Source organism: Staurois parvus, unplaced genomic scaffold (genome assembly GCF_062004578.1).
Source record: "Staurois parvus isolate SC_StPar_1 unplaced genomic scaffold, SC_StPar_1.0 ptg000750l, whole genome shotgun sequence".
Lineage (NCBI taxonomy): Eukaryota > Metazoa > Chordata > Amphibia > Anura > Ranidae > Staurois > Staurois parvus.
Genome location: NW_028318546.1, coordinates 1,834,623 through 1,857,084, shown reverse-complemented (window position 1 = coordinate 1,857,084; position 22,462 = coordinate 1,834,623). Strand labels below are relative to the sequence as shown.

The 22,462-nt window shown below is 38.1% G+C and overlaps 1 protein-coding gene across 1 annotated transcript in view; it reads right to left on the bottom strand.

Annotated features, from left to right (window-relative positions):
- LOC149445020 (putative cation-transporting ATPase 13A4) overlaps positions 1-22,462 on the bottom strand; it is an 85,998-nt gene that overhangs the window by 46,541 nt on the left and 16,995 nt on the right. Inside the window, exons 6-13 of the mRNA XM_089654313.1 lie at positions 21,727-21,796; positions 11,900-12,034; positions 11,739-11,811; positions 11,031-11,162; positions 9,054-9,224; positions 5,926-6,083; positions 2,710-2,898; positions 1,403-1,464 (exon numbers count right to left, since the gene is read on the bottom strand). Coding sequence (XP_089510439.1) covers positions 1,403-1,464; positions 2,710-2,898; positions 5,926-6,083; positions 9,054-9,224; positions 11,031-11,162; positions 11,739-11,811; positions 11,900-12,034; positions 21,727-21,796 — 990 coding nt within the window. The remainder of the gene's footprint in view (positions 1-1,402; positions 1,465-2,709; positions 2,899-5,925; positions 6,084-9,053; positions 9,225-11,030; positions 11,163-11,738; positions 11,812-11,899; positions 12,035-21,726; positions 21,797-22,462) is intronic.

Here is a 22,462-nt window from a genome sequence, read left to right as displayed (position 1 = left end):
TTGGTAACATTATATTGTTTTGGTCACAGTGTGTTAAAAAAAGGAAATAAATGTGATGAAAAAGAAAAAAAAAGTATAAAAATGTTTTTGTCGTACCATCACCAGTTAGTGTTTCTGATCACTACCACACCAGTTATGTGATGATGCTGTACTGCACTGGTGACAGAATGTAAAAAAAAAAAAAGTAAACTTTTTTTTAATTTTGTAATTTTTCAAAAAATATTATGATAAAAAATTACAACTTCATAAAACTCTGCATGCCTTTTACTAAATACCTGGGACTGTATACTTTCCAAGAAGGGGTCATTTGGGGAGGTAATTTGAACTGTTCTGACATTTTATGGCCTCAAGAAATGAGATGAGGTTAGTATATCAGAATTGATCTATTTTCAGATATATACCATAGTTGTGGACTCTATAACGTTTCTACAGACTCAATAATATTCACTGATTTGGCTTATTTTCACTGAAGAAATGTAGCAGAATACATTTTGGCCTAAATTTATGAAGAATTTATTAAGAAGATTCATTTGCAAAATTTTATAACAGAAAGGAAGAAAAATGCATTTTTCCCCCAAACTTTTTTAGTCTTTTTTTTGTTTATTTAACAAAACATAAAAACCCAGTGGTGATTAAATACCTACAAAAGAAAGCTCTATTTGGGAGAAAACAAATTACAAAAATGATAGTTTGGGTACAGGTTGCATGACTGAAAATCAAAAGTGCCTGGCACTGAAGTGGTCATTCAGCTAATGTATCCTGACTTCGGCTAATAATTAAATTTTCTGTTTCTCCCATCAGTTATTCAGCTAATCTATCCTGCCTTCAGCTAGTAACCAAATCTTCTATTTCTCCCATCGGTCCATCCCCCACAGTTATTATCTTTTTTACCACTAGCCCCTCCCTCATAGATTGTATGTTCCAAAGAGCAGGGCCCTCCTATCCCTCTTGTATTGAACTGTATTGTTGCTGTAATGTCTCCTGTTATATTATAACGCACTAAGCAAACTGTTGGTGCTATATAAATCATGTATTATAATAATAATATTAATAATAATAATAAAAGAGAAAAACAGAAAAATCTAATGTTATTTTAGATATTTAAAACAACCCTAGATACAGTATATCGACTGAGTATGAGGATTTTGATGTCTATGAATGTTCAATTTCCCTTCTGAATTTACTCTGCATACAGGTGAAAAAAAATCTAATTTGTGTTAGTCAACTCTAATAAAAAAAAAAAGATTTTCTCCTGCAAGACAAAGGCATATTGTGCTAGTATGCATACTAGCACATTATGTGAACCTTATCTTAAAACTAAACCCTCCAGTGCTGGAAAACTAGAAATACATTTAGTATGGTGAATTAGCTCATATTACCTCATTGGTTCGTGCAAACTTACCTACTGTTATCACAGGGAACTATGCCATATAAATCTAAGATATTTTCTGTTAAAGTGCCTGTCTAGGATAAAAAAAAATATAATAAACAGATTATTTTTAGTATCATGTAGTATATAATTATAGGCAATATAGGTTATAATTAATAGGTGTCCCTTGATCTCTCTGGTTAGATATCTGTTGCTGTGATTGCTTCTAGGGATATGGGCGTATAAATAGAGACGACAAAGAAATGTTTTCAAATGACTAAACCAATTATTCAGATAAAAGTATATTTATAAAAAAAAGTGATATCAACAAGAAACCATTTTTTAAGTGATTGAAAGGGTCTTTTTTTTAATTAGAAACATGTCATACTTACCTGCTCTGTGCAATTATTTTGCACAGAGCAGCCCAAATCCTGCTCTTCTGGGATCCCCTGCTGGCACTCTGGGCTCCTCCTCTTCTCTGTGTGCTGTCATAGGAAACCACATCTTCTGGTGGCACACATGTGGGCTTCTTCCTGTGCCAGGCTGTGTGTGCCTATTGACACACACAGTGCAGCTCACCCTGCCCCCTTGTTGCTGGATTTGATTGACAGCAGAAGGAGCCAATGGCTTCCACTGCCTTTGGGCACAGTGCTGTATTAAGATCGGGCTCGGCTAAGTATTTAAGGAGACTGAGGTGGGGGGGGGGGAGCGGCACATAAAAGGTTTTTCACCTTAATGCAGTAAGGTAAAAACAAACCTTTAGCCTTTACAACCACTGTAAAGGAATACAGAAAGATATTAATTCAAGCAGACACTTTAAGATCATCATAGTGGCATATTCTAGATGTTAGCTGTATTATGTTGCATAGCAGGATAAACTATGTTAACTGGAAAGGAATATGGCTTTTATTGATATTTATAGGGCTTATATGCATGGCACAGTGAAAGTCACGGATTGTGCAGTACAACTAGTACAGGTATAATAAGAGTTAACCATGTAGAGTGCTTTAGACAATTTACCTAGATTTTTCTACTGCAACTCAAAAATCATGAGAATAGATACTGTAGGTCATCATGTACAAGAATAGTGGTTTTCCATTAACCATGAAAAAAATTGTTTTCCTGTGATTTATCGTCATCAATCAATCCAGTCTAATATTGTCCTTGGGTAAACGGTGAAGTATCTCATGTCAGCCAATTACAATTATCATTACAATTCTGCTGGTGGTCATTGCTTTAAATAGCTCACAAGTGCAATGCTTTATTTTGCATTTTCTTTTCACTTTACTATCATTGAAAACATTTATGTAATGCAAACCATTCAATAAGATTAAACTTACTTTGTCAAAACATACAAGATTTAATTGGCCAGCTAAATTAATCCTTTGAGGACTAATACAGAATATGCCCCGTTTCTTCAGCCTTGTTTGTCCATAAAGAAAACTAAGTGTAACGAAGACTGGAATGCCAGGATCCACAGCTGCTGTTGGCATCAAAAATGACATCAGTACAATATTTTGTACACTGGCCTGTGGAGCAAAAGAAAAAGGAAAAAAGCGGCTTAAATACGACAAGCTTTGTTGTTCACAAATGCTAATTACAACAAGCATAACTCAATATTAGGTGGAAAAAAAAGTATTGCATGTGTCACTGTTTTTACCCAAGATTCACACAACTTTCACTTGAGATTCATCCATTTTTTTAAATTTAATTCAATGTGAGGTGAAGCTTGGAAAAAAGATGTCTGAATCTTGGGTGAAAACATTAAAAACTAGACCCCAAGGTAATGTAGCCATGTTGCAATGTGCAATGTAGCAAAATTTAAGTTATAAGGCTAAATAAAATGATGGAGAGGACAGTATACTTAGACTATTCACAGTACGCTCATTATGATATCTCCCTTTTACAAAGTGTTCTGGAATGATTACAACAGACAGTAAAACCTTTACTGTGGTCAGATGTATTGTATTATTTTACAGTGTGTAATCTCTCCACACATCAAACACAATATAACAAAGAACAGTTACACAACATTAATCTCTATAGGACTGCTTAAATGAATATTTGTTGTACTACAAAATTATAGGCTGATAGGATGTTTTCTTATAACAATTAGAGTTGGCTTTGTGGGAGAACAATAGGATACCATTTCCCCTCAAAATGAATCACATGCCCCATATAGGATTGGTTATAATTGATTCTATTGTAAAGGATGACCGCCAATTAAAATTACTGGTTTCTCAAAAACTTCCACAATTATATGTGATGTGGTAGTGATCATGGAGACTTGATTCACACGCTGTGGAGATGTCCCCATCTTCACATTTACTGGATGGGGGTTATAAGGAAACCTAATAAGGTGTTTCAGGCCAAGATTATAAATGACTCTAAACAATGTTTCCTGGGTATTCTAAATGATATACAGGTTCAAGAGATTACCAAGGAAGCTATTGCCAGGGATTTAGTTCAAGAGTGGAAACTATTTGTATTTCATCAGCGGACCCTCCCATGCTTAGAGAATGGATAAGGCACATGGATGATACAGTTAAGATTGAGATTCCTAATTATCAACACAGAGGCTGTCTAAATAAATTTGAAAGAATTTGGGGTCAATGGTTGGATATTCCTAGGCTAAACCCAACTGATCTAGTTTTAGGCAGGCTCCTTCCGACCATTTAGGCAGTTTTGGAATATATACTTCTTCCTTTTTACATGGTATACTGATGATTACTTGTTATCTCTGTGGTTGTTCCTTGATATACTGCTGTAATATAATAATGCGCATATTACAGATGAGATGTAAGTGACTCTCCACCCTGTATACTTGTAAACTTAATGGGGTCTATTGACTACTCCGGAATTGTGTTTTCTTTTTAATAAAAACACTTTTCTAATAAACAAAAATTTTATATATATATATATATATATATATATATATATATATATAGTGTCCTCTCAGGTTCTCAGGTTAGAGTTTTATGTCAAATCTGACACACTGGGGGGAATTTACTAAAACCAGAGCACTCAGAATCTGGTGCATCCTGCATGTTAGCCAATTAGCTTCTAATTTTAGCTTTACACCCTGACAGTTTTAGTAAAATTCCTACAATGTGGAAGATATCTCTGCACACTAACAACCAGATGGAAAGCCCAGTTGCACACTAACCACCTAATTGAAGTTCTATAAACGCAATGGGGTTGATTTACTAAAGGCAAATAGACTGTGCAATTAGCAAAGTGCAGTTGCACTCTGCATGTGCAGTTGCTTCAGAGCTTAGTAAATGAGCAGAAGCTCCTCTGACTTCCATCACCGAATCACGTGCAAGCAAAAATGCTGTTTTTTTTAATTTTCCATGTACGTGATTTGGTATTTTTTACAAAGTGAAGCTTTACTTCATTTACTAAACCTTGGAGCAACTGCACTTTCCAAAGTGCACAGTCTATTTGCCTTTAGTAAAACAACCCCAATGCATATTATTTACTAGCACAAGCTCAGATCTGTACAACAGTTGTAAGAAAGGTCCCTGTTTTATAAACCAGTTGTGTAAAGAAATCCATACTTTTTTTTATGTTAGCCGGTTGGCTATATTTTGCAAAGTTAGTAAAATGTGCAACTCCTAACAAAACTAATGTGGGATTGTAGAATTGCCATTACAACAAGGGGTTTTGTGCCATCCTTAAAGCCTATGATGCACGCTTTTAATTGGGCTAGTATTATGCTTTCAAAAATGAAATAACCAACACACAATAACATCAATAACTGCATCTTATTTGTTTGCTTATATTGTAATCCAAAAATTGCCTATTTTAAATATGTCTTGCTACAACTACACTATGAAGGGGTTTGAAACTACTAACATAGTTATCTCAGAGATAAATGCACATGTATTAAGACAATAGTCCCTGGAATTCATAGTGTCTAAAGATAGTCTTTAGAATTCCAGTGCACCTCCGCACAACAAATGTCAGTATGAGGAGAGATTAATATACCTGTTATACACAGGTACATGAAACTGGCACAGAATGTGGAGATGTACTGAGAGTGGATTGTTCATATGGAAACTCTGACCTCAGTACAGCAGCACATCCTCCTTGCCCCTGAAGCTGACACACAAACAGCTCAGGAGCAGGAGGTTTTGTTCCTTGGGCGTGGCACCTGATAGGGATTTAGAGTCTGCAAATATGCCTGTTTCTGTATGTCAGTGTAGGCCTCAATTACCTCTATTTTCATTATCTATTAACTGGAGGTAATTCATTTGAATTTGGAGCATTAATAGTGCCACTTTTTAAAAGTGGTGCTGTTGAGAACTAGCTGAATCTGCCATGTGTGTCAGTAATGTTATTGACATGGCTGGTAGAGATTTTTTAATTTGGCGCAGGCCATTTTAAAGGGCCATAGCAGCAAAAACTATCCTTATTTATATCTTGAATTCCCCTCAGTATGTTGTGGCAACTGATTTGACCCTTTAGGCATATTTTCTTCCTAAGTCCTTTCAGACAAAAATGTGATTCTTGCAATTCAAAATAATTTGCCATCGCATCGTTTTTGTACTTACCCCATGCATTTTGAACACAATTACTGTATAGATGACCGCAGACAAAGCCACAAAGACAAGTATTGATAGAAACCTAAGGGCTTCTCTGTGAAGCTTCACATTAATGGGCTTGTTGTAGAGGATACATCTTACAAGATCTCCCTTGGCTGTATTAAATCCTAAAACATATATTTCCATTAGTACTTAATACTAGTAAATATTTAAGCAATTACTGTAACTGTAAAAGTATTCGAACTATCAGCTGAGCTCTCAAACATATTTAAAACTGAGCTGTAAATTCAGCTATCCCAGTGATGCCAACACAAACATATGCAAGTTACAAAGTTTGTGCAAATGCCAGTATCTGCTTTGATGAACACCTAAAAGGTATACCACAGAATACCTCATTGCCTATACACAAATATCTAATGTCTAGGTCTAAGCACTCAGTAGTCTTCATTAGTTTCTGTTGGTAATCCTTGAGAACCCCCTTGACTTGTCCTTCTATCACCACATTACAGGCCCACTTCATTTACAGACACTTGTTCTACCTGGTTTTCTGTAGTCAAACCAGTTTGTTATGTATATTGGCTTCCTTTAGTTTTTTTCTAACTGATCAGTGGTGATCATACCAGTCCTATGCTGTGTTTGCTGTTCTGAATCTTGGGTTGCTCGTGGCCATTATTCTTCATGCTATTCTGGTACTGTATATTCCTTATGTTTAATACCAACATTTGTCCTACCTGCAGCCTGTCAAACTGCGTCTACAGTATACTGAAATAATAGTGATTATAGTCTTTCTGTAGCTTGACCTTGATTTAAAAACGGCAATTACTTAGAAGAGGGCATGATAAGTTTCACTTTTAACAATCAGGAACTTTCAAATCAGGAACATCATTCTGTCAATCTTAGGTTAGATTCTGGTCACACAATGGCAGATGCTGCTTAAACCAGATTAAAGTGCATCACTAAGCAAAATGTTTTTCTATTTTGTTTTTGATATAGTGGGGAAGGTTTATGCCCACTGTCTATTTTGATTTTTTGCTATAAAAAAAGAAAAGTATACCAGCCTCATGCAAAGTTTTCAATAAAAAAAATTCATAAATGAGTTCAAATAATCACAAAGATATAAAACACAACATCCATCCAGTTTAAATCACCAGGTACAGATGACCAGCTGTAGGACTCATTAAGCAACCCATTGTCACTGTCCCAGTTGTGCATAGTAATGATGCGTTTCAAGCAGCTGACTAATCCGCACACCGTACCCTTTTAAATAGTCTTTTTACCATTCATAAAATATCAATAAGGCCATTTCCTTGAATGCTTTGGCTGTCACAGACATAGTCCTTACACTGACAGAAGCAGGGGGTTTTACACACACTTTGTGAAAGTTTCACAAGCCGCCTGTATAGATGGTGCTGGATTGCATCAATGAACCCTCAGAATGAACTCCCACATGACCAACCCCTTGCCATGTTTACCAGGCTCTGCAGTTTCACCTGGACTGGCATGGTGGGTGTTGCCGGGTAGAGGGGAGGAAATTAACATCCATTGATCTCCCCTAGCTAGCAACAAGCTAGAATCAATGTGTATTACTTAATTTATGGTTTCAGCTGTTCATGCTCTGTACTCCATTAGCTTCAGTTGGCGGCATTGGAGACATCATGGGTCTCTTAGAACAATTATGTCTTAGTCAAGAGAACCTGTAACAGTAAAATTCTATTATATAGGGGGCTTGTTAGCCCCCTATGTGGTAGCAATAAAGTTAAGTGTAAAATAAATAAATAAACACCCACAATAATTTAAAGTCTCTCCACTATGTACACATGAACATAAATGTATGTTTTGGGGCACCTACAACAATATGTCAGTTGTGCTACACATGTCTCATATCACTGTGTATGCCAGAGTGAGAGCAATAATTATAGGGTGATTATTTATTGTTAATTCTAAACTAAATATCTGTAAGGGGTTTTAAAGCACTGCTGAAGGATATTTTTATGCAATGAAGTGTGTCACTGCTTTACTTACAATTTTAAGGCTTGACATGTTTGGTATTACTAGATGTAGCCTTATCTTTTATATTGCACTAAAAATGGGTAATATTTGGCATTTGTTTGCATTAAAATTAACTTTAGCTTGTTATTTATATAAATATATAATGCTTGAGAGTTTTAACACATCTTCTGGCCTAAACTGTGCATTTAAACATGTGCAAAACAAAAAAACAGAGAAAGGGCTCTGGCAACAAAAGGGCTTACTTGGGATACAGGATGTGTCCAAACAGTTCATACCTAATTCTCAAAACACTGATGATAATGATCTCATATATGGTATTATCCCAGCAGCACAATCACATTTAGCATGTACATGTCCTTGGTCATATACATCTGGTGAGTTTAAGGGGATCCACACCTGGATGGTAGCTATGTTTACATTGCAATTTTGTATGAGATGCTCGCCCTTTTATTTTAAATTATTGTTTGAAGAACAAGGCTAAGAACACCATTGTCAAACTGCAGTCTTAGTGGAGCATGTGAATGACCTTGAAAATGTGGTTACCAGTAGAATTGTATTCTTTACCTGCTGGCTGTGAGTCATTTTATTGCATGACTTTTTTTTATTGCTGCCTACAATCTCTTTGGGGAGATTTACACCTCTACTTGTGTTAGTCACCATTGCTACAAAAAGTGAGGGAGAATTCAATAGTTTACAGTTGTCCCCAAAACAAGAGAAAAGGGGAAATTTGCCAATGGGAACACCTGTTTGGGGGACAACTGTCTAAATGGGAAATTCTCACTTTAGTAGTTTAATAGTTTTCCTCTAACTTCTGCTGTGTCTCTGTGACAGGAATTAAAGGAAAAACTCTAATAATAAACAGACAGCAAAAAAGTAAGCTGGCAGGGATTTTAACCCTTCTCCACTCTATCCAAAACAAAAAAAAGTATGGCTATACATGTACTGTAAGGAAAGAAATCCATGCCTACCTTTTCCATGAACTCCAAAGCCCCTATCAATCACACTTTTCCAAAGTTATAGTAAACAAAAGTCATGAAAATTAAGAGATCCCCAAAATCCACTCCAATGTTTTTATAAAGAAAACATGTATATAGGAAGAATTGTAAAATAACTCATATATAGCACACCGGTTTGTAAGACAACAGCTTTTACAAGATCTTGTCCACTTCCCTTTGTCTGAATCACTTCAGTTCCACAAAACAGCACGTGTCTCTTATAATCATCACCGCTGTGTGCCATCCATGGAATGGAGTTGTCAATATTCGGAAGAGGTGTTTTTATCACTGGAATACTTTCTCCTAAAAGAGGAAACATAGTAAAGGTCAATAAAATGACACTAATCCACACATCTACTTTCAGATTATATATTGTGAATATATGATGTCATTTATTATATAAGATAATGACAAGGGACAAAGTGATACCATAATTCTGACCCAGGAAGATATAATGCTGATCAGGGATACAGCATTTTCTTTGGCTTTGTTCACATTGGCATAAAGGAATATGCAGACACTGTGATTTAGGGCAGTGTTTCAGTCAAGACACCCTTTAAAATTATGGACAGTCCCGAGGCACCCTTTAAAATTATGGACAGTCTTGAGGCACCCCGTTCTAAACATGGGTGCCTCAAGACTGTCCATAATTTTAAAAGGGCACCCCATTCTAAAATGTGAAAAACTATTCTAATAGTTTTATATAATGCAACAACATCCACACACATAGGACACCCAACATTAGAGGTGATTTATTCTTCCAAAGCAAATACACTTTTGCACACTGGTACTGACTTTCTCTACTCCCTCAGTTTTTCTCCATTACTGAGCTAATGTGACCCCAGCACTGATGGGCACTGATGTCAGTTGACATTTTGGCTATAAGTGCTGGAGGAGAGTGGGGATCGCATTTGGAGGAGAGAAGATTATGGCTGGAGTAAAGGAGATTTTGACTGGAGGAGAGGGGAGATCGAAGATGCAGGAGAGTGAGTGGGGATTGCAGCAAGAGCCTACTGAACATCTCTCCATTACATTGGTATTGAAGAGGGGATGAAGAAGGCAGCACCTTGACAGTTGAGTGCAGCGGGAGTTGGGGGTATGCAGCAGACAGCTGTAGTGATCGCATCGGTGCAGTGGGAGTAGTGACCAGGCCCAGACCGGCTAATGTAGGGGTACCCAACCACCAGGCCATGGACCAGTAATGGTCCGTAGCCTGTTGATGACTGGGTGGCACAGCGGGAGGACCGTGGTCCAGACAGAGTTAACATAGACCGAGGTCGATGATCACCTCCTGCTCTCCCCTCCCACCAATGAAGTCATCCTATCAGCAGAGCAGGGGGCAGGAGAAGCTGGAGATATGCACAGAAAGTGGGAGTCTTTTCTTATTGACAAGCAGGTAATCACCTGCTTGTTAATATGATCCAGATCTGCAGCTCCTCTCACCCTCTAGCCCTTCTGATAGGATGATATAGGCCACTGGAAGGAGACCCTAGAGAGGGCACACAGACTGAATCCTGCCTCTGCCCTGGTGAAGGTAGAACTGTGCATGGGAGGCACACTGGAAAAATGGGCACTGTGATTAGAGAGAAAAAGGGGAGGGCATGACTGCAAGGGACACTCTAATGGAGGGTTGTGATTGCTAGGGGCACTATAATGTAAAGGTACACTGTAATATAAAGGGGACTACACTGTAAAGGGGTACTGTAATCATTACAGTGCCCCTTCACAGTGAAATCCCCTTTATATCACAGTGCCTCTTTACATTACAGTGCAGAGGGTGGACTCCATCCCAAATTGGCTGCTCATTCTGAAACCCTCAGGCATAATTTTTGTCCCTGAACATATCTGTACATCTGCAAAATAAGCAATAATTGAATGGCCCATGCATACTGCAGGCAAGGATTGCGTTGAACAAGAGTGTACATTTTAGCTGGTTTCTTACCTGATTTAATTTACTAAGAACACAAAGACTAATCAGCAACCCATGTGTACCAGCTCATAGCAATCTCCTCCTGCTCGTATGTTTCCCTTTTAGATTTTCCTTTTAAAAAAGGTTGCTGTAATGCAACATGTTCAGTGGAGCTGCTTCTAAATATTACAGATTCCTACCTGTTAACATTGCTTCACTTACAGTACATCCACCACTTAATAGTATGGCATCACACGGCAGAAAAAGTTTGTTTCCACTTAGTACAATAACATCACCAGGGACCAAAGACTGGGACTGGACCTCTTCAACCTCTGGAAAAAAATCATGTCAAGTCAACGAAAGGTCAAAGAAAAGGTCCTCTTTCATTAAAAAAAAAGACAAAAAAATGTTAAATCTGAACTCCAGGCAGATATTAAAACACTAAAGCAAATAGTGTAGGTTCCTGAATTTGACTTCATTTCAACCTCTTGTCATCCACTGTATTTCAACACTCAGGAAAGGGCAGTACTGGACAATTAGGTGCCTACATACAAAAGGCCTGACAAGGGACATGCTGACAAGATGAGGCTCCTTCACTGTCCAGTCACAGACAGGGGGTAGGGAGGTCACCTACTTGTGTTGCTTAGATTCAGGAAAGAAATATCAGTTCACCAGGCTGGCAGTGCTTACTTTCAAGGACATGTAAATATTAGGGCTGGTTAGACAGAAATACAAATCTATTGGTTAGTATAAGGGTTCCCTTATCCATCATTTCATCTGTGTTTTTTCCTGTGTGCCTGGAGTTAAGCTTTAACACTTATGGATACATATTTATATATTTCCAAACATGTTCATTTGTTCATAGGTATTAATAATTATGTCCCTACATATGTCTATCACTCTATTACCTCCATTTTTATGAAGCACCGTAATCATAATGCTGTTATAGGATGCAGACATTTTGTGTAGTTTGACAGATTGCTAGAGGAAAAAACGTGGAATGAAAAATATGGTTATTTTATTGTGTAATCAAAGAAAACATTAAAAATGTAATTGAAAACATACATACCTTTCTTAGATTATATATAGTTGCAGAAATAGACAAGGAAGTCATCAATAAAACAGCTAAGCTATATTCACTGTATGATGTAGCAAACCACGTACATAAAGAGTAAGCTTGAAAAAAATAAAATGGGTTCAAAACCTGTAAAGGACAAGACTTAATAAGCACATTGTTTTGCAACTATCACAGCTGTAAAATTATTGTTAAACATAGTATTTATATTACTGTCAGCTATAATTCCTATCCAACCAACCATTCACTGTTGTGACTGAATGTACTCATGCATTTAGCAAATTGGCTGGAGTTTTTGGTTTTCTCTGAGCAGAGAGTGGTGACTTCACGATTCTCCACTCTGCCCCTCCAGCACTCACTGAAGAGGGGGCTGGAAGAGCTGGCTCCAGCTCTCAGCCATGCACTGATAGGCTGAGCCAGTTACCAATCAGGTATCTAGGTGGATTCCAACAATATGTTTAGGATCCCTGTAGAGCCTGGGAGCCTGGAGCAGCTCTGTGAAATAAGTGCTCGCCTGTGACCCAGAAGAGAAGTTTGGCCAGATAAGCTTTTACCATACTTTTCTTTTACGTAAACTCCTTAAGAATGGCCATTCTATAGCATCATTTTTTTACTTTCTTTTTACAGAAAGAAAAAAATAAACAGTCAAAGAGAACAGTCAAATAGTTTGTAAAATGATATTCCCCAAAAAATAAACATACATATAAAAAAGGAAAAAAAAATAAAAATATTGAATAAAAAACTACTTTAAATACACACAACGAAAAGAGTAAAAACCTTCTAAATGAAGAAAATAAAGAGTTAGGCTTTGGCAAAGATTTTCTGCTTTGGCAAAATCATTTTCACCAAAAGCAATCTGCTCTTCCCTAACAACATTCATATAAAACCAGCTTAAAGTGAACCTGTTATATTTTAATAATATCTAGATTAACAGCAGTTTAAATGTTCCAGCACCTAATTTCTAAGCTAGTTTTCCACTGGCCCAGGTAGCTACTTATCTCAGGTCCACATTAAACAAAAAAACAGGTCCCCTGTCGAGGAATTCAGGAAGTGACGAAACGCGTCAAGGGACGTGACGTTGGACGTTGCACGAGAACCGGAAGTGGCGGAGCGACCATCTTAAGTGAGGTTACACTACATTTCGGCGTCCCAGGAAGCTGCTCGTGGTTGGGGAATGGGAATATATGAGTTTTAAACATTTTATGACTGTAAGCACATAAATTAAAGTCTGGATCTTGTTTATAATTGAATATATTACACTCTATGGCTATTATTTCTTCTATCTATGAATGGCATTGAGAGAAATGAAGGCATGAGTGGAAGGAAGGGATAACTTAGGATCTGAATTTAATTGTGGGATAATTTCTGTTGAAGTGAGGATCCACTGGATTATTATCTCTGGAGGCTCTTATATTATTTACTTAGGGTAAGGGTATGTAATTCAGCCACACAGATGTGTTCACAGAGTGTTTACAGAGGAGTGTGTATATTGATAGTGTACACAGACTGCTTCACTATTTCACGTGTTTTTCACATATTTTGTGTGGTTTTTTGTTTGCTTAAAAAAGTTTTTTGTTGTGCTACTAGAAGCGGTCCATGCACACTATTTTAGGCTAGTAGCATTCTTCAAGCTTCACCGTCTAGGGGCAGAAAAAAAATGTTTTTGTTGAGTTTTTGGGAGCATTTTTCTGTCAGAAAAAAAAAAGCTGATTGCTTCTAAATGCTACTAAAACACTCCTAACAGTTTTTCTAAAGCTTTTTTTTCTACATGTACTGTAAAATTCTGATAAAATGCTAAATTCTTCTAAATGCTCCTAAATGCTTGTACTTCTAAAACACTACTACAAGCTGTTGGAAAAAGACTATTAACAGCATTTTTCATTCAGCTTTTTTTCTAGTGTTTTTTGAGCTTATAATAAAATGCTAGTGTGCATGGAGCCTAAATGTGATGTTCTCCGTGATGATATAATTTACACTGTTACCTACCTTTGCATTACTTTTTGTTTTCTTTTAATGGAATAAAATACTGGTAAATCCAGTTTAACACAACCACAGTTTATATAGCAGAAAAGAAAATGAGAAAGTAATATTGTAGAGATTTAAATTTTAACAATAGGTTGTATTGCACAGTTATTAAAACTGGCTCATGGCTGACAGCATTCATGCTTTCCTATTTCAGAAAATGTTCTAATAGTGTGCTCCTTTGTAGAATTAATTTCTTCTTTTCTTGCAGACTAATATTCAGTGGCTATGCAACCGCAAGGCCTCTGAAAGTACAATTTGTTCTGGTAACTCTACATTTTAAATGTCAAAGTAACATGTCTCATTCACATATTTTGTAGTCACATGATTGTCACAATAAACAACAAAAATGCTTTCATTTTTCTACTGTTCCAATGATGTAATAAGAAATGTAGTTCCATTTATAACAAGCTTGTTTTTCATCAATGTTATATAGACAAGTAATTTAGAATTGTGGGCCTTCCTTTGGCCAGCTATATATTACCCACTATTTATAAATAAGTCTTGAACAGAGCATTGCTTTGTTCTTTTGTGGACTTCTCCTAAGTGATAACACACATCTTAAGCATTTGTTACCACACACAAATGTTGTTATTACACCACATTTTTTCACATATTAGATGATCCTGCTATTGTTCAGTTATTCTCCTTTCTTATAGACCTTTAACTGAATATATTTGTATTTGAGTAAGTGATGAAAGCTGCATGCAATCTTGGTTATGCACCATTTCAAACAAGTGCAAGCAAATATGTTAATGTCCAGGGGCGGACTGATCATTTGGAAACTCAGGCACTGCCCGAGGGCCTGGGGTCAGTAGGGGGCCCCATGAGATGCCCCTGGTACCTTTTTAATAGGCTTTTTTGAGTTTGGGCAAGGACACAGGGGCCCCATGATCCCCTATTGCCCGGGGGCCCCATGATTTGTCAGTCCGCCCCTGTTAATGTCTATCATTCTCACTTAGGAATATGCCTGTTTACCCACCTGCCCAAACCTCCAGCTCCTGCAATTGGAAGTCTGTCATTTAGCAGCTGTATCTCTACCACCTCTAAATGACAAATTTGGTCACCCAAGTTCCCCAGCACTGCTGTTTAAATCCTAACAGTGTCAGGGAACTGTCATTTGTGATGGAAATATCACTGTGATGATATACTCGTAGCAGTATGTTCTCATACATGTGATTGAAGATGGTTCTGCATCATTGGAAAACATGATTACCATTGGATTTACATTGTGAGACATTAATTTTTTTCGGTGGAGGCATTTTTAATAAAGGACTTTTTACAAGTTGTTTGTGTTTTGTGTTGACTATTTATATTTTATGTACTTCTTATCTATTCACATGGATATGTATATCTGGGAGACCCCTTATTCTAAAGGGGGCTTTCAGATTCTGATAAGTAACCCACACAGACTCCCACATCCATATGGGGGAGACTTATCAGAATCTTGTGGTCTGATGACTTTCCTACCACTACTCCAACTGCAAATGACAGGTCCTTGCTGGCTGCTGTATGTCATGAAACAGGCTGGCAAACCTGTATAATGTCATTGTTTAAAGACAGATATGACTGCAATTTAGCAAATGTTTATTTTAAATGTTTCTTTTAAAGGATGACATTGTACTGGTGTGCAATGTGCAGATTGACAGCATCCCTCGAGCATGTTATTTAGAGTTGTTGAAAATCTCAGACATCAAATATGAGCAAAGGATATTCCTCTATAATGTGTACTTTTCTGAATTAAGAGCACTAAGTTTCATTTCTACCTGCTGCGTCATTCCTTTGCTATCAGCATGAATCACTTCTGACAAGTTTTCCTGACACCAAGAGAAAACCGTGACAGGGGAGGGACCTCTAGTAGATTGACAGCTTCAGCTCTGTTCCTGTGTGCTGTGTGAAGGTTGGGGGGGGGGTCACGTCCCTCCAATCAACTCTCAGAGCTCCCCCCACTGAGATCTACAGAGTGTAAATTCAGCTCTCCACCCTGTCAAGGAAATGTTCTGCTATATCGTCTAGCTTCGATTTTTGACTGAAGGTGAACAAATTTCCAAGGGAGACCAGTATAGCAACAGAAACTGATCTGATCTTTAATTGATTTTTCAGGGTTTTTATAGTTTCAAATAGGTGTATACATTTCTTAATGAGTGTACAAGTAGGTGTGTTTTCATTAATAACACAGGTCGGTGACTAAAAAGCTGTTTGAATATTTTCATCTAATTTCCATGTATTTTGGTGTGCTTAAAACAAATAAAATATTGAAAAAACTCCTAGACGTCATTATTTGCCACAAAATGTAAAATTGTCTTCAAATTTATAAAAAAATTAAAATTTTTGGTTTTTTTTCATATTATGGGTTTTTAACCAAATTTAAAGTCCAAATTACTATTAATTAATTCACATAAGTGCATTTAAGATATAAAATGCCAAAAAAACCTTAAAGGGGTTGTCCGAGTTATGTAAAAAAAAAATATACCACTGTAAATCTGATGGTCAGCAATATATACATAAGCGAAGCAAGTTTTAGGGAAAAAACATTCTATTTCCTCATTTCCCTAGTTCTCTTCTGGCCCTTTGTTGTTATTTGCAGGTAAACAATCTCTGCCCCTCCCCCCCTGCAAAGGGGGTGAATACAAGTGCTGCTCTGAGTGACATGTCTGACTACTGGGATACTCAGCAGCATACTGTATGTGTAAGCCTCAGCCCTGAGTCTATGCTTCTAATGGTAGAAGGGGTTAATCTTTACTGAAGAATCCAGTGGGTGAGATACCAAATACCCTTGTTTTCTGTGTCTATGGGACAGTCGAGACCGACAAAATCACTGGCCAAGAAGAGTTGGCAGCCGAGGGTGCTAATAGTCAGTGAAAAAATGTCCTCCGAGAAACGTTGGTACCTTCCCATAAAGTTCTTCTACCACCTCTCCACATAAAATTGGGATTGATGAAACAATTTGTAAAATCACTTCCAAGAGATGGAGAATGCTTCAAATACTTGGTCACCAAGTTTCCAGGCCTGTCGGAGGCAAAATTGAAGGAAGGTGTGTTCGTCGGACCAGACCTTAGAGGGCTTATAGTTGATCAAGGGTTTGTCAATACCATGATGGATCCTCAAAAAGAAGGGGGGACTGCATTTAAAGAAGTCGTACAGAAATGTTTAGGCAATAACAAAGATCCTCACTACAAAAAGATTGTCGGACAAATGCTGAAAGCATTTCAAGCTTTAGGTTGCCTGATGAGATTGAAAGTGCATTTCCTCCAGTCCCACCTTGACGACTTTCCTGAAAATTTGGGAGCTGTGAGTGAGGAACAAGGTGAACGATTCCACCAAGACATTAAAGAGATGGAAAGGAGATACCAGGGAAAATGGAGCATTACAATGATGACAGACTACTGTTGGATGCTTCAGAGAGACATTCCAGATGCTACTCACAATCATAAATGCACCAAGAGGAGCCTCACAGGGAAGAAGAATCGAGTTTAGTGTGTGTAGGTGAGCTCATTTCAGTTAAAAAAAGGATTTTCATGAAAAAGTGTAATAAAACTTTAATTTTATAAGTCTATTTCCATTTATTTTGAGGTATTGCCTTATTTAACATAGTTACCTAAATTGTCAGGAAACGTGATGTCCTATGACAAAATGGAGAGGTCATTTTCGGATTCAGTGCTCCAAAAAACATAAAGATTACGTAGAATAACCAAAACAGGTCTTGAAAAAAATTTTTTTGCAGACCTGTGTAATTGTATAGATAGGTGGTACATATAGGCATAGTTTCATGAATAATTACACATTTGGGCATACATAATAAAAGTCATCTTTATATAACACATCATGTCAAAGTACAACTTTGATTGATCGTATCATGTCAAAGTCTAATCCACAGCATCTCTTTGATTATTCCTTAACTACTTTCTAAAAAGTAGCTATTTAATTTAGCTAAAGCAGGCAGGCAGGTAAATTGTGTATTTAGAAGGGTAAGCTGTGTATTTAGAGAGACATTTGTAACTTGTTTGTGACATTATTCTACCAGCTTGCAGAATTGATCTTACAGACAGGGGTGAACTGACAACTCATGGGACCCCTGGGCAGCAAGAGATAATGGGGCGCCCTGTACCCTGCCTACACTCAAGCCACACCCACACAACACCCTACCTACATATTGCAGCTCAGCTGCATAGAAGAGGCATTTAAATATTTACTGCAGCAAAGACTACATGAATGTTTCCGGCTTCTTTCCGTAGAAGCCACTGGGCACTTCCAGGTTTAAAGATGGCTGCCATGTGGGGGAAGAGAAAGAGAGAGGGGAGTAAGAGGGTGAAAAAGAGGAGGGGTGTGTGAGAGAGAGAGGAGGAGGAGGAGTGAGAGAGAGGTAGGGATGAGAGAGGAGGGGTGTGTTTTAAATTGAGCTAAAAATTGGGCATGGCTTAAAAGGGGTGTGGTTAAATAGTGTCTGAGATGACTTATATAGTGCAGAATGAGGTCATGTTAAATAGGGAATGTACAGTGAGGAGTGTATGACAGTGGGTAGTATGTACAGGGAGAGGAGTGCGGAGTGTATGGTAGTGGGTAGTATATGTAGGATGGTGTCAGTAGCTCTTCATTTTTATTAGTATTATTTTATTTTTTTTATGATTTTTTTTTTACAAATTAATGTTTTATTACTTTTATCATTTTTTTTCAAAATGCTTTTGGGTGGCCAGTGGATGGTGTCAGCAGAGCAATGGCGTGGGTGTCAGATTTTTTAAAATTGTTATTATAGAATGTTTTTATTATTTTTTACAATGTATTTCTCTATTATTTTTTTCACAATGATTTTGTGGGGGCAGTGGACAGTGTCAGTAGAGAGTGAACAGGGAGCACTAGTGTATGTTGGGCTGTCATTAGATTGGGATGAATAAACAGAACCTGTACCCCCTTATATCTGAAGGAAAGGAATGGATGGAGGGAAGGAAGGAAGGAAGAAGAAAAAGGGAGGCAGGGAATGGATAGAGGTAGGAAGGGGAGGGAAGGAAGGAGGGGTGGGATGAAAGAATGAAGGGAATGGATGGAGGAAGGAAGGGAAAGAAGAAAAGGAGGGAGGGAGGGAGGGAGGGAATGGATGGAGGAAGGAAGGAAAGAAAGTGGATGGAGGAAGGAAGGAAGGAAGGAAGGAAGGAAGGACAAGGAGGGAGGGAAGGAAAAAAAGGGAGGAAAGGGAGGGAGAGAGGGAGGGAATAGAGGAAGGAAGGCAGAAAATTGATGGAGGAAGGAATGAAGGAAGGGGAAGGAAGGAAGGAAGGAAGGAAAGGAAGGAAGGGAGGAAGAAAATGGAGGGAGGGAATGGATGAAGGAAGGAAGGAAAGAAGGAAGGGAGGAAGGAAGTAAATGAAAGGAGGGAGGAAAGAATGAAAGGAGGGAGGAAAGAATGAAGGGAGGGAGGGAGGAAATGGAGGAAGGAAGAAAGGAAGGAAAGTATGGGGGAAGGGTTGAAGGAAGGAAGAAAGGAAGGAAAGTATGGAGGAAGGGTTGAAGGAAGGAAGAAAGGAAGGAATGGATGGAGGAAGGGTTGAAGGAAGGAAGAAAGGAAGGAATGGATGGAGGAAGGGTTGAAGGAAGGAAGAAAGGAAGGAGGAGAGGAAAGAAGGAATGGAGGGAGAGCACTGACCTGGTACATTCAGAAGCATCATAGAGCTGCCGGATGATCTGGACAGGGGAGGCAGAGCAGATCCTCTCTCCTCTGCTCTGTCATTGTTGTGGAGGATGGGGGGAGGGGCTGGACACTGTCAGAGAACATGAGGCATCAGGGACCTGTGAGCGGGGGGGGTGGCTGAGGAGAACTGAGGGGAGCCCAGGAGGGAAATCTGATGCACAGTAAGAGATGATCGGAGCAGGGGCAGCACCAATCTCCCTACATGGATTTCAATGAGGCAGCTGGAAGCCTATACCTCCCGCAGCTTTCAGCTGCTTCATTGAAATACATGCAGGGAGATTGGTGCTATTACTCTCCCTCCACTGCACCGATCACCTCCGACTTTGTTCCTGATACATATCATCCATGGAGGCGGGGTGTGTGCAGGGTGTGTGCGGTGAACACCCCGCACCCATGGATGATATGCCTCCCACCTTCCCACTGCCCACCGGCTTCATCACCAGCACAGTGTGCGGACCTATCACCTGACTTACTCTGCCACCATGTGAAGTGACAGGTAAGCTACTTCTGGGTCGGGATCTGAGACTACCTCGTCCCCCGCTCCCCACACTTTCACTGGACAGTGATACTCTCACGGGCCCCCTACTGACCCGGGCCCTCGGGCAATGCCCGAATGCCCAAATGGTCAGTCCACCCCTGCTTACAGATAATTTCCAGAGTAAAGGTTTAGGCCTACAGATATAACTTGCTCAAAGAAGCCTAACAGTGGTTAACATAGAATTAAAAACTATATAATGTCATATTTAATGAAACAACATAATTGATGTAATAACATATTTTCCTTAACACACACCCTTTTTTCTGAACTCTCAGACAAGCTTTATAAATTCAGCACTTTGAACAAATGTAAAGAAGACAAGAGATAGACAGGTATAACCTATGCAGTAGGATTTGTTTATTCTCTTATCACCTGAGGCCAGACACTTCACTGAGTATATGGAAGGGTTTACAATCACTTTAAAGGAATTGTCTATTTTTAATATTGCCATTTAAAAGGTACAAACAAAAACAAGATTCGGCTCCATTAGATTTTAATTGGATGAACTTTGCCTTGTTCACTTATCACTACTGATAGCTTATAGTTTTCTAAAAAAAACAACTGTACAGTCAAACCTACACCTACCTTTGTCAAGCATGCACTGTAAGAGGCAATGTATAGCAATATGGATCATATCATCCTGAAATGATTTTATGTTTGTTCTTCCATTTGTGTATGTAAATGCATGGATGCAAATGTTGACAGAAATGTGTTAAATGCTCAGTTCAAGGAGCTGTCACTACACCCCATGACAGCGCTGAATACCTATTCTATTGTATTGAAATCATCTCTTTTCTGACAATGCTGACAATAGTAAACAGAAACAGGTTTTATTGGAAGGGAACTAAATTACATTGATCAGAGCTATTATTGTTGCGTTTCATTCCTTCATCTTTAGCTGGCTTTGACTAAGGCCCCTGCCTTTTAATGATCTGGCAAGGTGCATGCTCAATACAAAAGGCAATTGTTTTTAGTGGCATAACAGGGTTGATTTACTAAAAGCAAATAGGCTGTGCATGTTGCAAAGTGCATCTGCACTCTGCAAGTGCAGTTGCTCCAGAGCTCAGTAAAGGAGTTTCACTTTGCAAAGAATACCAAATCGGATGCAAAAAAAACAGCATTTTATTCTTGCACATGATTGGATGATGAAAGTCAGCTGAGCTTCTGCTCATTTTCTAAGCTCTGGAGCAACTGCTCTTGCAGAGTGTGCAGTCTATTTGCCTTTAGTAAATCAACCTCAATTTCTCTTGTTTTACACACTGTACATTAAAAATTTTAAACACAAAAATATAAGCACTTTTGTAATAGATATCAGTTATAATGAAGGTTTTAGGCAAAGACACACATCATTAAAGCAATCGTATACAATTAGTTTCTTTAACTTCCACTATTTCCTATTACCAATATGAAGATCAAAATAAAATATAATTTTATTTATTTACACATTTTTATGTGTTTCTCCCAAATATTTTTTCTTCTTCGTGAAGAAACAGTTTTTTACCCCTGCACCGATATTGTTTAGCCCACAATAAAAAAAATAGAGCGTATTTCTTTTATAATAAAGCATTTTTATCCTACCTCTTTGAAAAGTAGTTTCCAGATTGGGATGACCTTCACTGTAATTTCATTGAATCCACAGATCTGTCGTCTGGCAAAATAGAACATACACATTTTACTTGGGTCACCTTGTTCTGCCAAAAGTCTTGATTTGTATTACTTGTTAAGACCATGAGTGAGCATAGGAGTTGAGCTGGGCTGCCCTTTCCCAATGGAGGCTTTGTCCTAGGCAGGTTCACATATCTAGGCTTGAGATACAGACTGGAGAGTTGCAAACTTCAAAAGGTCAGCCAAATATTAGTTGACTTTTTTATATCAGACATAAGACTAGAGGACCATTGTGCAGGTCAGAAATAACCACTGACCAATATTTTTCACAAAGGAGGGAAGTTCGCTGAAAAACATTATAGGCTTCTTTAACAAAGATTTAATAGCTGGAGAGTTCTTCCAACCTTGCACGTTTTTTTTTATACAGTATACTGTTTTTTTGTTGAAAATTTAAAAAAAGGTAAATACAGCATATGCAGCATATAAGCGTTGCAAGATATACATCCAACCAGTTGTCTAACAAATAGTTAGACAATCCCCCCCCCCATCATGGGGGCAGCTTATACATAGAAATAGAATAACAAAAGGTGGCACGTAATCATTAACAGAATAGCACTCTGCAATGCAATGTTTCCCATTGTTTAAAAAAATGAAAAGTAACAAAACATTTAAGTCCAGTAATCAAGGAAGGAATGGCTAAGACATGTCA